Source organism: Myzus persicae, unplaced genomic scaffold, assembly GCF_001856785.1.
Source record: "Myzus persicae strain clone G006 unplaced genomic scaffold, MPER_G0061.0, whole genome shotgun sequence".
NCBI classification, from domain to species: Eukaryota; Metazoa; Arthropoda; class Insecta; order Hemiptera; family Aphididae; genus Myzus; species Myzus persicae.
In genome coordinates this window covers 628,659-646,053 of record NW_019101460.1, presented here as the reverse complement: position 1 = coordinate 646,053, position 17,395 = coordinate 628,659, and the positions used below count along the sequence as shown (strand labels likewise).

Sequence of the window (17,395 nt, the reverse complement as noted above, 5' to 3'; positions counted from 1 at the left end):
GCCAACACCAACCTTCTTTAGACATTAAATGCTCGTAAAAAATTATTTTCGATAGTACAAACTGTAGAGACCGTTTTCAAGTTTTTAGATTTTACACATAATTGTTAGTATTTTTCAAGTTTTTGTCTGGTTTTTATAAATTAAAATGTATAAGTTTATACTATAAATTATAGTTCATTAATACGATAAAATTGTCAAATGAGCATTAATGATTAATAAATAAAATTGAATATTAGTGATTAAAAAAATTGAAGAAGTTTATAAATGTGGGTCTTGGAAGAAGAATCGTAGTTGGAAACAGTGTACAAGTACAATTATTTGAAGAGTAAACTTTTAAAATATCTACCTATACCTAAATAAAAATTGTATTGCCTAACTTTAAAACTATTCATGTTTTTATTTTATTACTGCTATAATATTATAATATATTACAAATAAACTTCTTTTTTTCTTAAGTAATTATGAAAATCTACAATGTATTCCTATACGGTGGCAATTTACATTTGCTACATATATTAAGTATATTTATTAATTATTTATTATTTTTTTTAATTATTTTTTTTTATTACTATTATTATTTATTATTATTATTATTATTATACCTACTTAAATTTCCGTTTAGAAAAAATAGGAATTTTGTTTCAATAAAAATATTTACTATCATTCTTATTAAGAAAATAATATTCGAAGTAGTAATAGTAGTATAAGTACCTACTTTTCTGTGGACGATTTCATAAAGGGAAATATTGAAATTATTTATAATTTTTAGGTTAGGTAGATTGTATGATTGTATGACTTTTGTGCTAAGCCTGCTTGATTTCCATCAACAAAAGCCAACCTTATACAAATTTGTATTAATGTAGGCATCTATTTAGGCCATCTTCGACCCTCCTAGAATTTTAGATTCTCCTTTAGAACTGTAAGTATACTACTATTACAAAAGTAGAATATTTTATAATTATTGTTATCCACAATAATTTTATCGTTGTTCAATAAATGAAACCACTTTTAAATGCTTAGGGGAGGGATAAATCTTGAATGTGTTGTCACCATTCATCGCCTTTTAGAGCTTTGAAAATGATTTAATTTTAAATTTCTGCCCTCTATAGAGTAAATCACTGTAATTTATGTGTTACATTTTGCCGAAATTGGATACTTATCCAAAAAAAGAAATAGAATTGATTTCTATAACAACAATAGCACAAACGCTGCATAATTTATAGAATGTATCTTTTAAGGTTATATTATGTTTTACAAAGTCTATCGTCTACATAGAAATAACATGGGATTAATCTTTATATATGAATAATAAATTCTTGATCGTGTTCTATTATCAATCGTGTGACTTTTGATCGACTTTACTGATTGAGGTAAGTTAATAGACTTAAAAACTTCTGGAGACTGGACCATCTCGAATCTTCAATAAAGGTTATACTAATAGATTCCTTGACAATTGGAGGGTGTTTATAGCTTATTTTATATTAGTATTAGCTGATTTTATATTTTATTAACTCCTATAGTATAGGGCCTAGGTGGCCAGGTATAGATCGAGGTAAAGAGCACCTGTTGCATGACATTTTTCTCTGCTCCTGAAAAAGATATTGTTGTTGCTTATTTAAATGGTTACCATTGATTAAATATTATATTATTATTATAATGAGTGGTGTCATAGCCCGGAGGGTTTTTAGGTTTAATCCTTCCTCTCCTCCATTGCCTTTCCTTCCTAATAAATGTATTATAATTATACAAAAACTGCAGTGGCGTAGCCAGAATTTTTTTTTTTTTGATCAATTTTTTACACAGCGGTGGTTTAGTTTTTGATCGAATACCATAGACCATTAAAATAATTTTTAAATGTTATTAACATTTGGAGGGCTGCAACCCCCTCAGCCCCTCATGGCTACGCCACTGAAAAACTGTAAAAACTTAGTATAATTTTAACGCCACTAGAATAATTAGTCGTAATATGCAGCAAATAAATTTGTTGAATTAAACAAATCTTTGATTAAATTCCTTAATTATATTGTAATTTAAAAACTATTAATTGCAGTCTGCAGACTTGAAACATTTTACCATTGAGCACATTACACCGTTCTACGGTACGTGGTTTTGACTTATTTACTTATTATCAGCCAAGAACAATTTAGATAGGTAGGTACCTATGATATAATATAATTAGGTATTATGCAATATTTTTGACGAAAATTATTTCATCATACCGTATTGTAATAGAAAAAACCTAATTACTCTCATCACGTGAAAAAGATTCGTTAATAAAGCACACGTATTTTTTCTCGTTAAATATGTTCTTAATTGTTTTCATTAGGTAGGTGATGGGGCCAGACGTCACAATATCTTTACTCGTCTTCGAACAATTAACGGGCGTATATAGGGACACCGTACACAGTAATGGCGGTGTACGCATCTAAACTCTAAAGTACCATATGGCTAAATCGTATAATAGTATTTGAACTATGGAAGTGACCCACGTGGCCACGTATTACATGTCATATTGACTATCGGCATGCGTGTTAAGAGGTTAAGGCCGGTCTTTTGAGCTGGTCTCTTGAAGAACATCTCAAGCGATCTTTACTGAATAAGAAAAATTGATATAGAAGATGGAGTCACAATTAGTCACTATAGTATCAGCACCTCGGACTTCAAAACAAGTAGAACAAAAAATTATGCTCACCCTGAGTTTTGACAAAAATCATTAAAATCGCGAAATAAAATTTATATAACATGTTCTTTTTATATAAAAAATTTGAAAATTCAATATGTACAAGTTTTACTATTTACTCATAAGTTTTCCCACTAAAAAAAAGTTGAAAAGTGAAATAAATTGTTTTTGAATAACTTTAGATATATTCACACTTAAATTAGGTAAAAATTCTCAAATGACACCAATTTTCTTGTAAATCTAAAGCTATTAACCGTAGGTAATTGAAATTTTCACCATATATTTACATGATAAGCCTATTAAAATATTTTGACTTGTTCTGAACTTTTTATAGATAATTGAAATTTGAATTCTTTTTAGTTTTTTGTTCTTTAAATATCATTAAAAATGTTTTTGTTCGATTGAAATGCTTGAAAACTTAATACAAGGTTTCTCATAATAAATTGTTTTAGTAGCAGTAAAGAAATATTAAAGATCCCTAGTCACATTTTTTTTATAAGTATTTCAAGTTCAAATTTGGGCGAAATTAGATATTTAGATGAAAAAAAACTATGTAAGTTATTTTTTAGAAATTTATAAATATTAACTATAGGTACTTGAAACTTGTATAGTACGTTATTATATTTTATACACACAATAACATTTTTAAATGCAATTTTTTCTGCAAAAATTAATTACTGTATACTACTAATGGCTAATAGTAAAATAAATTACTTTAATCACAATAATATCATAACATTTTTCTACTAGCTACTATTTAGTAATGTTATATTATAGGTTGATAAAGTAATATAATACAAATATTTAAATATATTTTTTAAGCATTTAATTACAATTATATAATATTAAAATGTAGGAACTTACAATAAGTATATTAGAAGGTAGGTAATAATAGTAACAGTCGGTACATGAAATCACCCAGCTGAAAACTTTTTACTTGAATATTAGTTAGTAGTTTGCACGCTTAAATATTGTTTGAGAAAAGGACACTGAAATTTCAAATCGAAGATATTTGTATGTACTCATTATTTCATTAATGTGCAATCATTTGTTAGAATTATTCAGTGTACCAACAAAATATTTCTATACTTCTAAATACTTCTATTAATTTTTAATAATTTTATAACTATATCTAAAAATTAACTACCTATTCTACACTTGTTTCAGCTTTAAAAATGAAAACATACACAGGATTAATCTCGCACATCTCTCTCTCCACTTAATTTTATGAAATAACAAAGTACTGTTAGAATGAACTTTTTATTATTTTCATTATTTAGAAAATGGAAGGTCTTCATTCTCAGCAAATGTTTAGAACATTAAAAGGAACATTAAAAATGCACTGCAGGCTTCACAGTCTTGATTGAAAAATTGTATTTATATTCCATGTTTTGGGTTTGAATAATCTGTATTTTATTTTTATAGAAAAGTATCTGCAACTTATTAATATATTAAATGTTGTATAAAAATAACTTAGTTTCTTTTATGTATTGCTCAAGTAGGTATAAAAGTTAAAGTTTAACATAAGGATAAAATATTATTGTTGTGTACAAATAATACAAAACTAATAATTAACACACTTTAATAATTATGATTTATGAATAATGATTATTTTATAAAAATAATACAATCCTTCACCTTTTCTTATAGGTTTATAATTAATACATTAATATTTAAAATTGCTTAACAGTTTAATTATATTGCTAATGAATATTGATTTATTATTGAATTAACCTTATCTCGTCTCATAGTTCTCAGGAAATGTATTCGCATGATGAGAATTATAAAATTGATGTATGGTGAAATATAAATTGTTCAAATATTTCTCATGATTTTTGAACTTTATACTTTTCAATTAACAAATAGTATGAGTGATTAGAGTTTAGTGTACATAATGTATACTAAAACAATATTTTATAATAACTTTAATAACACAAGTACACAAATATTCATTGTACTTTGGTACTTCATACTAGAACCAAGTCAATAAGTTCTCAATACGTCAAACATAAATATCCCAATATGTATTGCACTAAAAAAAATTATGTTTCCTATTTCAAATGTTTAATGGTTTTTCTCGACTTAATTACAAACTACAGCAATACCATTAATTACAAATAATATAGATTTCTCAGTGAGTGGGCTTTTAGCAAATATAATCAATGATAATGCATTTATCATTGTCTTAAGAAAATTTGATTTGTGGTTTTAGAATAAGATTTTTCAAAACAATTTTTTAAAATAAAATACCAATTAAATTTTATTTTTTAGTTAGTCAGTTAAAATAACCAATCTAACCTTATTATATAAAATGAATGTTCAATTATAATCATATAAGCAAGAAGAATACTCAAAATAATTCTGAATCATTTCATAAGTGTCTCAAGATCTTCTTGTTCCAAACTTGGGTTTTTTAGTGGATTTCCAAATTCATCCATCCAAAACCATATCTTATTAGTCGTACGGCAGTCCCTACAGAAAAATAAATATTTTAATAACTCCTGTTGCCTATGTTAGTAAAAAAATATTTCACCTAAAAGGAGCATATGCAGCAACTGGGTTTCCTTCTTCATAAATAGCATTTTTTGATGGATGACCATAGTACATTGTCTTATAGGTACGTGATAATGCCCTCACCCATGGACCTACATGATGTTAACAATTTAAAATTAATTTCAATTTAATGTAACAATTATTAATTAGTGGAGCACAGCACTATCAACGATTTGATATATTATCAATATCGAAGACAATTTTTCATTATTTTTGATTTAATATTATTATCAGTAGTGACCTTAGTCTGTGATATTTGGAAACAATATCAATATTAAAAAAAATTCATTCAACTTCAATAATACTACTAATTAAATATATAAATAGTATAATTACTTAATGTGGCTTTGATAAATAATATTCCAGAGGCACAACAGTATTTTTCACTATCCAACATGTACATCTTAACCGACTTACGATGGAATTTCGACCATCTAAGGTCAATTTTTTCAAAAATGTCTGGAATATTTTCTAAGTATACGGGTTCTTTTACTCTAATTCTTGTTTTATCCGATTCTATTTTATTCATGGACTTAGCAAAATCTTTACAATAATTTATCCTAAACATAAACTAATAAGTAAAAATTCATTCAAATATTTAAAAAAATTAACTACAAATTTTACCTTGATAAATAATGTTCATTACTAATATCAATGTTACCAAGCTTATAAGCATCTATAATATGCAATACTCGTACTCTAAGTTGTCCTAGATCTTCACCTTCTAATTCAATAGCTAGTTCACCGTACACAAGTGTACCAGGACTCATCATTACACTCTTTAAATATTCATTAGATACCCACTGATTGTTAACTAATTCATATACTTGGCTACCACCTAAACCTATAAGAATTTTTAAAGAAATAATTTATAGTTTACAACATTTTATACTAGAAACATACTCAAAAAATAAGTAGGAGGTTTAGAATTATTGAGCAAAACACAATGCCAATCATACACAGACTTAACGTGTTTCCGTAAATTTTCTTTGTTTAACACTTCTGGCAATGACTGTAAGAAATCTAAATACAATAAAATACTAATTAAAATAATTAAATAACTAAGTATATTCTAATAATATCTAATACACATAGAATGATTACCTTTTGTTCCGGCTATCAGTGAATTGCAAGTATCTTTAGGGTCACTTCTAAATGGTGCACGTCTTACGCCATCTTTTACTTCCCACAATTCTAAACATTTTTTTTTTAGATCTTTTTGTCTATCATCAGCTAAACGTTGATCTTTAGTATAAGCCACTATTTTTGATAAACTTAGTGCTTGAATCTGCCCTAATCTAGATCAAAAATATGTTTGTTTAATTTAATAACTGTCTTTTATAGCCATATTATTTAGCATTTAATTTATAGTGTTAAAATACTAAGGTCATTCTAACCAAAAATTATTTTTAAAAAACATTCAGTATTGTTTTTTTTATTTTATAAATGTTAGTACTATCTATTAGTCAACTGATTATAATGAATGCCTAGCCATATTTTTCATTTTAAATACATTTAAGTATTTAACATTGTTTAGTACCTAATGTATACAGATCTTAGATCATACAATATGATAAACTATTAATATAGTTACTTACTTATTATTAGAATCCCAAAGGTATTTAAAAAAATTAGAGTCTCTTTGAATTTCGTGTAATGGAACGATAGATAAAATATCTTCCTTTGAATCTAATCCATTCCAAGTTAAATTCACATTAAATAAATATTGTTTTATATCTTGTATGTCATCTAATCTCCATTTACAAATTATGTATCTAAATGCAAAAATCATATCTTGTAGATCAATATGTAACTTAAAACATTTTGTTGAAAATTACCTTTCAGAATTTGCAGGGCGACTAGTGACTGGTTTGTAAATACTTATTTGTTTAAAACTCTGGTACAAAAGGAACAATAAACCAGCACTAAATTCAGTGAATATATCAAAAAGTTTACACATAAAATGACCACCTGGTTGAAGAATACTCAAAGCAGCCAAAGCTTGACATAAATACAATCGTTTCGATAAAATTTCTTGGAAACTTTCTTGCCCATCAACAGAAAACCCCTGTAAAACAGATGAAAAGCAAAATTTTATAACATTAATATTAAATTAATTTTTTAATTTTTAAATTACTTACACCATCAGCCATAACGAAATGCACACCTTTTCCATCAGTCATTTTCATAACATACCTTTCTAATGACAGAATATTTTTTGGTTTGTAGACATCACCATCTTCATCGTGACCTGAATAAAACAATGTATAGTTTTGAGTTTAAAACCTCATGTACTAAAAAATATCTAAAATTAATGCAAAACACTTTTGCAACCAAAAAGTGTCATTCTGTAGGCAAATTAAAAATCAAAAATAAACATCATTTCTGTCCATTTTATAAAAATTAAACTTGGTATACATAATCCAATATAATCATATTTTTAAAAGCTATACAACCAATTCAAAAAAGGGTTAATCATACTTTATAAATACGATATATTCATTATGATATAATTTTGACAAAAAAAAAAAATTATTACTAGTATTTAATTATTGATTAATTATTATATGTATAAACTTTAGAACTAATTATTAATAAATAGTATAATGTTATAATTGATAAAAAAAACATCAACGTTAGTTTTCAATAAATTTTTTTTAAATGTATGCAGAATTATACATTTGAAAATAAAATAAAATCACATCAAACATTTATTTTTACTTATTCTATACAATAAACATATGCTTACCATAAAAAGCTTCAAATGACTCTGGAGAACCAGCATAAAAATCATTCAATTTGAAATCGTTTGCATTGCGTAACGTAAATCCTACCCCTTTTGCTTTCCAACTTTTTCGCCATAATACGTATTCAGAAAAACCTCCGGGTCCAGCACATATATCAGCAAAATAGAGTAAACTACTAGGACTTGTTAGCATAGGTGACTAAAATTATAATAGTTATCATAAACAAAAATATAACGCAAAAAGACTAAGGAAACATACACCATCATTGTATTTAGGATCAGTGAACATAAAATCACATGCCCAATCAATATTGGCCATTTTCATTGCAGCTCGGTTTTGGAATATTCCATTTTTCACTGTTTCAAATGGATTTGCTTTAGTTCTAGCATGACGGAAATCATGGTCATCAATATTATCCAAGACATTCTATGTATATGAATAATTAATTGTAATATAATAGATAAATAATATCATACTTTGAAAAAAATAAAAATATACCTTGCTACAATTAACAACTCTAAAAATCTCTGAATCTGCAAACTCTGTTGTTTGATTATAAGTTAATTTTTTTTCACCAATTTCAACCCAATCATTCATATCCTCAATTGATAATACCAGTGGATCTTCATTTTCTAACCATTCGGTCACTTTTAAAATATCTGCAGACTTTAATTGTATATTAAATATATTTCATTTTCTATAATCTTTGATGTTATATTTACTTCTTCTTGTTCAGGACCCCAGTCCAAAACAAAAGATTCTCTTGGCTCTCGTGATGCAAAACCCAAACCTCTACGACCTTTTTGAGTAGGTAACTGTACTGGATTCACCAATCCTTGAGCATTTTTTCCCAATCCTTCGCCTTCTTTGTAACCACTTTTTTTCTAGAAATAAAATAATTATTAAATGTAAAAAGTAGATACCATTTTCAATTAATTTATTATTTTAATTAGTAATTTATAAGTGTCTTATAATATTTAGTAATTACCATTAAGGACATGCCCTTGTTACTCTTTTCATTTTCTTCAACAGTTCTATAAGTCTTTGTAGGGTGATCGTCTGATGCATTTGAATCAGAATCAATTGTTCTTGAACAAGAAGCGCCATCAGATTGTTCAGTCCTCGATTGTGTCCCATGATTAGAAAAACAGTTAATACTATCACTGTCCGAGCTATCTTCAGAAGAAGACAAACTTCTTTTATTTTTAGGCTCTAATAAAAAAAATTAAAGTTGAAATTGTATTTAACTAAACTTCTTGCTTAAATATTTAAATACCTAGCTTAATATCGCTCTTCATAAATGCAACTGGATTATTTAAATACGATTTTTCAAGATTATTTGGAGCATAGTTGTTAGCATACTTTATTTCTTTTGAATCATCTATAGTTTTATTTGACTATAAATAATAATATTAAGTGAACTAATGATTAGGTAATGAACTGTTATTACTTATTAGTTATTAGTTACTGTAAGACAAATATTAACTTTAGATGATGATTGGCCTTTGGATTTAAATTTTTTTTTATATTTGTTGTGTTTGGTTTTTTTAGCTTTAAAAACATTATCAGCAACATACGGAAGATCTTCTTGGCTATCATCTTTAGTATAAAACTTTGATGTAGCTCGATCTTCGATTTGGTGAACTTTCAATTTTTTAGTCTTATGCTTAACTACCTCATCCTCGCCTGATGATGATGAAGATATATCGCTGCTGTCTGACAAATTTCTTGCCCTAAATTATATTGCAATGTATATAATATAAGAAGACAAATAAATAGATAACTTCAATACTTACATCATGTTTTATGTTCAACAAAAAATCAAGATAGAATTATTTTCAAAACACTTTTATTATGTTTTAAACTATAAGAAAACTTTAAAAAACGTTTTCAATTTTTATCATAGCCAATATTGACATTTTGACAGCACTTAAGAACGCCTAATACATCTATTAGCATAGATAAAATACGTACATCAAAAATTACAAAATTTATAATTTTTTTAAAATTGGATATTTGCCACTATTTAATATTTATACAGGAGTTTATATAGCACCTACTTGATTATACTATAATAATTATATACCTACAATAGTCCATAAAAGCCTTTGGTTATTCACAAATAGGTATTCGTTTGACGTTCCAAATACCAAACGATGAAACGAATCAACTGAAAATCATTGAGATAGATAAGAATATACCAATTGAGTATTATCACCGGGGATTAAGATACATAATCACGTATATTATTGTTCTTCCCTATATTCTTATCTATCTCAGTAAAAATGTATTTTTTAAAGATAATGTAGATCATAGACACAAAATTTTATTACATGTTTAAGATGTAAATATTTCATTATTTCATTATTAATAAACTGATAAGGTCTTAAAATATTTTTGAATTTATATTAAACGTAGGTACATATTAAAAAATTTTAAATTTTTATTACTATGATATTTAATAGAAACTAACTCTGTGACAATAATATGTAGTACCTATATCAGTCAGCGTTTCAGCGATATATGCAAATAAACAATCGGTTTAAATGAAAACATATTTTGATTTTAAAAATTGTATAATTTTTACCTATACGTACTACGCAGTACATAATAATTAGTAACAATAGGTCTAATTCCTAGAAACCGGTAAACTTTTTACGCCCCAGCCCGAATTTATAATATTTTTGGACCATGTGTGCTAAAAACCTGTAGAATGCCTTCGGCATAAAGTGTGAGTGAAAAAGAAAATATGCTTGGCAATAAATACTAATGAAAATACTACTAACATAAATATTCACTAAATATATTTTAATATTTATTGTAAAAATTGAATAATTGTACCTAACAATTAAAATTAATTGATTGTTATAAACTGTATGTTTGATATTAAATAGGATAAATGTAGGTACTAAGCATTGGAGCAACTAGTGGGGAGGGGGTGCTTCAGAACACCCAGGGTTTAATCAAATGCCCCTGAGCCCGCCATAAAACACTATTATACACACACGTGTACAACTGTTAGATATTTTAATAGATTTTTAGGTACTCATCTGAAAGTGAATCTGGCATAGGTTTGTACCAGTACACAGCAGAAAAGAAATTGCATTTATTGAGTGATAAAAATTGTATAACAGACATATAACACAATGTCCATAAACATCTTGGCTGTGAAATGTATAATTAAAATACAATATTATAAATATATTAACTCATAATACATACAATTTTAGGATTACAAAATTGAAAATTTACTTAAATAAAACTGATAAATAATTAATCAATTGATTATAACTATTTTTTTCTTACTGCTAAGAATCCCTATTGCAGTTAAATTATTTATTCGGTATAATGTATACATTTTACTTACTAAATGCTTCTATATATTATATACCTAAGGGATTGAAATTGTTAATTAATAAATAATAAGGGCTGCATTTTAGGTCAGTTTATTACACCAGATAAATCCACATTCGTTTAACCTCATAGTAGAGTATTAAATATTAATGTTTAAATCTTATCATACTTATTCAAATGTATACAGTGAGAATAAATATAAATTAGTTTCAATATTATATTATGAATAATATTAATAAAGTAATACATTATTAACAATTGTAAGTATACTAGATAATATAATTTAAGTCTAAAATATAATAATTAAAACACTACCTTAATAACTTATTATTCTCTTATTCTTAGAATTAAATTAATGTAATTTTAAATAATAAGTATATACTTTAAATCTTTGTTGCTCTTTAAATAGATTTTTAGCTGACATACAAATAAAAATGTTGTACCACTAATTAAATGAACTTAAAAAATGTACAAATAATTAATAAGTAATACCAAAAAAGGTCATACGCTGGTTATATACTTATATCAACTAAAATAATTATATTACATTAAATACTATCTTAAATTAAAAAATAGTAAAATATATTACACAATTATTTTATGAGTTACGAATACCCAACTGATGTTCAAGTTCTGCTCGTTTCTGTTGAACTTTGGAATAGAAGTAACGATTAACAGCTTCTTGAGTCCACGGTTGATAATAAAATTCTGCTCTTCGTTCTTCTTCTGGATTTCCAACTACATCTGTCATCGTCTAAAATATTGACAAACATAATTAGTTTAATTTAATCAGCATTAAACATGATGATATTTTTAGTTTTGACTAACAAATACTGATTATTAAAACAATTGTGGAGTAAAAATCTATATCTATAACACAACAAATTTTCTAGAAAAAGTAATATTCACTTAAGATTATCATATTTGATACACGGTCAACTTAGAAAGTCATCGCCTATAATGTATGGTATAAGCATAGATTATAGACCTTTAAGTTTATACTAATAAATAACACTGTTATAGATGGAACATAGTAGTAGTTTCAGCAACAAAACATAACTGCTCTGATCACAGTTGTACCTAGCTAATAGACTAATAGACTATAAATCAAGGCTATAGGATTGTTTAATGATTGACGAAGTCATGGTGCACATTACTACAATTCATATTATAAAGTAATTCATTTTTTAACAGTCAAATCTGGATGATTCTCGCCCTTTGAAATCTTTGTATATTATTTTTGAGGTATATATCTCAATGCAAGTCAAATTTAATTTTACTACAGTTGAGATTTGACTGTATAACAATATAACGCATATATTAAAAATTTAATACATAATGTATTAATGTAAATCATTATTAATAAAGATATAAAACAATACATTCGATATTTCTATATTGTATTATAATAACAAATATTTTGGTCATAGGAAATGACATCATAGCAGGCTGTGGTAGGCAAGATTTCACCACCATCCACATCCAGCCGAGATATTCTATCTGTTAGTATAAGGTCTAGGAGTATATCCGTTTCAAAATATTTGATACATATTTATTTTCTTAAACAGTCATTAACACATTAAAAATGTAGAATTTGGATAATGTGCAGAGGATTTAAGGATTGTGAATCCAAAACAGTGTGTAATAAATTTAAACTCATCTATAAATACCTTTAAATCTCTTGTCTGGGAGATTATCCATTTATATATAAATTGTTGAGGATCTTTAGCAAAACTTAAAAAGAATTCTCTGTTTGTCTTTAACTGATTAATTGTTTCAACTGTTTCATGGATCTTGTTATCTAGGCTCTAAATAAGAACAATATGAAATTGTAACAAGTATAAGAAATAATATATTATATAATTTAGAAAATTACCTGTATTTCTTGCTGACTAGCGGTGGATAGTAAGAAATTATTCATTTGTGCTTTTAAAGTATCATCTACTTCCACATCAATATCATAACATGCAGTTTGTTTTTGTTCAACGCCCTCAACACTTAAAAATTAAATACAATTAGTTGAATAACAAATACCAACAAGTATATAATTATTCAATTTTACCTTATAATATGGTTAATTACAATAGGATCAGGAGGATGAAGTAAAGTATTAAGTCTCTGTGGGACTTCAGCAAATTTCATACGAGTACAATTAAATATTTGTTCCAAATACTTGTCACAATTGATATATTCTTTTTCGTGAGAATCCTAAAAAAAATATTATTTAATATAGGTAGTTTGAAATATTTGCACATAAATATAAATATATTATTGTTTACTTGTAGCTTATGAGTTTTTATAAACTGCCAAAGAGCACTAATAATAACTGGTCTGGTTTGAGTATGAACACCCAAAAGTCGAGCTAAACGTTGGTCCAATTTAAATTGTAATGGCTGATAATCAAGAAGCAATAAAATAGTACAGCGTACATTTTTATCTCCAGGCCGTTTTACCTAAAAATTAAATAAAATTATTTATGTAAAAAAAAAAAAAGTAAACACATACTTGAAATCCATCAGTTTCCTGAGTAGTTGCGGTTCTATGCCATTCAACCAAATGATTATCAGGCCCATATAAATCTTTATCAAGTTCAATGACCAGTGATTTAAAAAAAGAAGAAAATTTTCTTTTTATCTTAAATAAAAAATACAATAAGTTAGTGAAATTTAAATAAAAATAAATTATTAGTAAAAAATTACCTTATTTGGCTCATTTTTAGAATCTTCTAGTAAACGTCCTTCAACTCTTAATTCCCAAGAAGCAACACTTCCTTCTTCATTTTCTCCAGGTTCTTTTGCCGGATAAAATGTATTTGATATAAATATACGCAATTTACGTTTTTGTTTCATTGGACGTTTTAATGCTTCCTATAATTATAATATTGGAACATAAATATTCATCACAAACTTAAGATGACTCTAAGGATATATTACTTGTATGTCTAATCGTTTTCTCATGATTGTTGAATCTAATTTTCTTTCAAATGCCAAAAGATCCATGTATGCTTGTGATTCTGGAACAAGATCTCTTACTTTTTGGGGCAATATTTTATCCGCCAATTTTTTCTTTTTTTTGCTCATTCCAATACTGGTATTTTGAACTTGTATGTTGTGAGGAAAATCACTGTAAATCAATGTATATTAATATTTTTCTATATAAAATACAGAATATAAAAACTAATAATGGGAATAGCTTTAGAGAATTAATTTCAACTTTAAATTAAATTGAAGTCTTGTACACATATTATTAATAAGAAGTAACTAATAAAATTACAATGTTGAATAAATAAATTAAAAAATTATATAGTAAATTATATTTAACTCAACATAGCAGTAAAATAAAATAATACTTAAATATATTTTTCAACCTGTAATATTTAAAAAAACTATATTTTAAAACTGCATTACTATCAGTACACAGAAACAGTCAATGTAAAATAATATGATTTTACAGTACAAGAACAATGCAACTACAAATGATTAGTCTTAATAAACATTTTTATCGAGTTCCTTGTACTCAATTGGAAAAATATGTGCATAATCTAATGTAATGTCCAAAGAGGGAAATAAATATATATATTTTTATAAGTTGTATTTAACATGTATTTTAAGTTTAAGTCAGTTTTGGTAATTATTGGTCTACTATTAATTTGTACTAATCTATTAAGACTTATTTCATACCCCATACTTTGAAATATACTAATATGATAAGTGTTAGAACTGACCAAATTTACTAAACAAATAGTTACAAACTTGTACAAGTAAATGTATGAAAACAAATAATATTTTAAATTTTTAACCGTACGTAATTCAACACTTGGAAATTTGCTAATAGTTCATATAAAAGAAAAATATTTATTATTTACACCTAATTTCACAACATTAATTTGAGACTTTAATTTTGATTAGACATAAAATATTAAGTTCTATAGAATTAAAAATGTACATTACATTCTTAAATTTTTTCTAACAATACATACCCTTTGACCATAGGCGGTGGATTTCGATTATCGGCAGGTCGTTTGCCAGGAGTTGGCTGGTTTGGTACCATTGGGCCAGCACCGTGTCGCATAGGGCTAAATCCTTGAGTGGGGGGTCCACGAGCTCCCATCATGGCATTGGGTGGTACACCTTGAGGTATTGGTCCTCCTTGCTGGTACATGCCGGGCCTTTGCTGCATCTACAGTTTACATACATTATAATATTATAACAATGACCATTACAGACGAATATAATTTATAAGTATAAGCATACTAACCGGATACGTTTGATTTGGGTATTGGCCGAATCTGTTTTGTACATTAGGATTTGTAGGAGTAGGCGGAAAATTCGACATTTTGGAAACCTTCGGTATTATAATTAATATCAAATTACTTACGAAATAACATTAATATTAATTATTCATGTAACTATTAAAACAGTAAAATCGTTAACATGAAATGCCAAACTACCAAGTGCCAACTGCCTATGAATTGTAAATATCTTGAGTTTTCTATAATTGTAAACAAACTAAAATGTAAGTAAGTGTGTTATCATCGGCATTTGGCACAACAATGTACAAACTGACCACAGTTTCGGGCTGGTAGAGTATTTTATACCTTGGTATAATTGATTAACTTATGACCGATGATAATAGATGGGTTTCCACTGGTTCGTTTTCGTGTATGTATGATCCTGTTTGGTGATTGGACAGTTACAACAGTGAAGTAGTCCGTGATACAAATCGTTTGCTGTGATTGGGTGTTTAGGTTAGGTTACTACACGATTAACCACGTTACCGCGTTGTTGTGCATAGCTCAACATTTTTCGTGTACACGGCACACGCATATAGTGGAAACCCGCCTAAGTTGAATCTATAGCCATGAATTCAGGGTGACACAACTGCTTCTACTAAATGCACTACAACTGCCGCGACATATTATTATGCAAATAAACAATTATCCCACTTCGATATTTTATTATTACAACTTTACTATCTCGAATGTAATTTATAAGAGTATCTATTCTGTGTATCAACTACAACGATTTTAGATTGTATGCCATACGGCGTACAGTGAGCCACGATCGTTACCATAATAAATAATATTGTATAATTGTATGGGTAAAATAAGTGCATTACTGAAGTGTTCAATATTGTCCATAACTACGTTTTACTTCATTGCAAGTAAGTACACTATAATCGCGACATAAATTATTTATTTATACGGGAAATCCCTTTTGATAATGATTTAATTCACAAAGTAAATACAGTAATGTATGAGATAAAGTAACTTAATGAGTTAACAAAAATTAGAGAGCAGACTAATAAACATGAAACAGTAATTAATATTGAGTAAGCAATATAATAAAGAAGTATAACAGACAACTATGACTTCTGAAAATAAAACTGTGAGCATAGAAAATAGCATTTAAGAGTAAGGATCTAGGAAGGAAGGGTCATTACAACCTATTAGGTACATATATCTGCGATATTATAGTCAATATGAGTACATCTGCCAATTATCTAGACACAGCGAGCAATTATTGGTATAATTAGTTTATTAAAGAAAGATTATGGAGATGGCTCCGAGTGATCAAAGCTTAAAAAATGAACCTATTTAAAAAAGGCGGAAAATTGCTCGTAACGCTCTGCTGTACATACTTAGGTGTCTAGCGATAGTTACTGTCATAGGTGTGTTAAATTTGAATTCATTGATAAACAGCCAATGTAAACGAAAAACGATTCTGAGTGAGTACGATCCAACATCCAACAACTCATATTAGGTACTAAGTATATAGATTATAGGTATATTTCTTTATATTATTCCGATTAAAACGATTTATTTTACTATTAGGTATTAGTATTACAGTAATTAAAATTCATAATTGTGAAAAAATTGAATTTTAAAATGTAATTGTATGAAATATTGAAATACAATAATATACCTACTTTAAAAGTTTCAAGTATACACACGAGGCCACGAATATAATATTCTTAAATTACGGCAAAATAACTAGAATTATTCTTGATTTTAATATGTATAATGCATTATCGTCCAAATTTGAATTTCAAAAAACTATAT

General features: G+C 26.9%; 2 protein-coding genes across 4 annotated transcripts; both read right to left on the bottom strand.

Annotated features, from left to right (window-relative positions):
• Positions 1-4,912: 4,912 nt before the first annotated feature.
• On the bottom strand, positions 4,913-10,189 carry LOC111029218 (cap-specific mRNA (nucleoside-2'-O-)-methyltransferase 1). Of its 3 annotated transcripts, none has more exons than XM_022308162.1 (18): positions 10,071-10,189; positions 9,777-9,929; positions 9,467-9,713; positions 9,257-9,377; positions 8,969-9,192; positions 8,703-8,864; positions 8,479-8,646; positions 8,239-8,406; positions 7,983-8,178; positions 7,375-7,484; positions 7,072-7,301; positions 6,832-7,008; positions 6,338-6,531; positions 6,137-6,256; positions 5,858-6,077; positions 5,570-5,793; positions 5,214-5,325; positions 5,047-5,152 (listed from the first exon to the last, which is right to left on the bottom strand). In XM_022308162.1, exons 2-18 carry the CDS (start codon positions 9,779-9,781, stop codon positions 5,047-5,049), a joined length of 2,784 nt encoding a protein of 927 aa, XP_022163854.1. In that variant the 5' UTR covers positions 9,782-9,929; positions 10,071-10,189. The 3 variants fall into 3 exon arrangements, with proteins under 3 accessions (XP_022163855.1, XP_022163854.1, XP_022163853.1); XM_022308161.1 differs by having other exon boundaries at positions 10,067-10,186; XM_022308163.1 differs by having other exon boundaries at positions 4,913-5,152; positions 9,777-10,185.
• A 1,650-nt stretch (positions 10,190-11,839) lies between these two features.
• LOC111029222 (brahma-associated protein of 60 kDa) lies at positions 11,840-15,859 on the bottom strand. The gene is made up of 10 exons (XM_022308175.1): positions 15,592-15,859; positions 15,314-15,513; positions 14,268-14,457; positions 14,034-14,201; positions 13,840-13,968; positions 13,614-13,787; positions 13,397-13,542; positions 13,211-13,331; positions 13,005-13,142; positions 11,840-12,088 (listed from the first exon to the last, which is right to left on the bottom strand). The coding sequence occupies exons 1-10, from the start codon at positions 15,667-15,669 to the stop codon at positions 11,933-11,935; spliced, it is 1,500 nt and encodes a 499-aa protein (XP_022163867.1). The 5' UTR covers positions 15,670-15,859; the 3' UTR covers positions 11,840-11,932.
• Between the last annotated feature and the right edge of the window lie 1,536 nt (positions 15,860-17,395).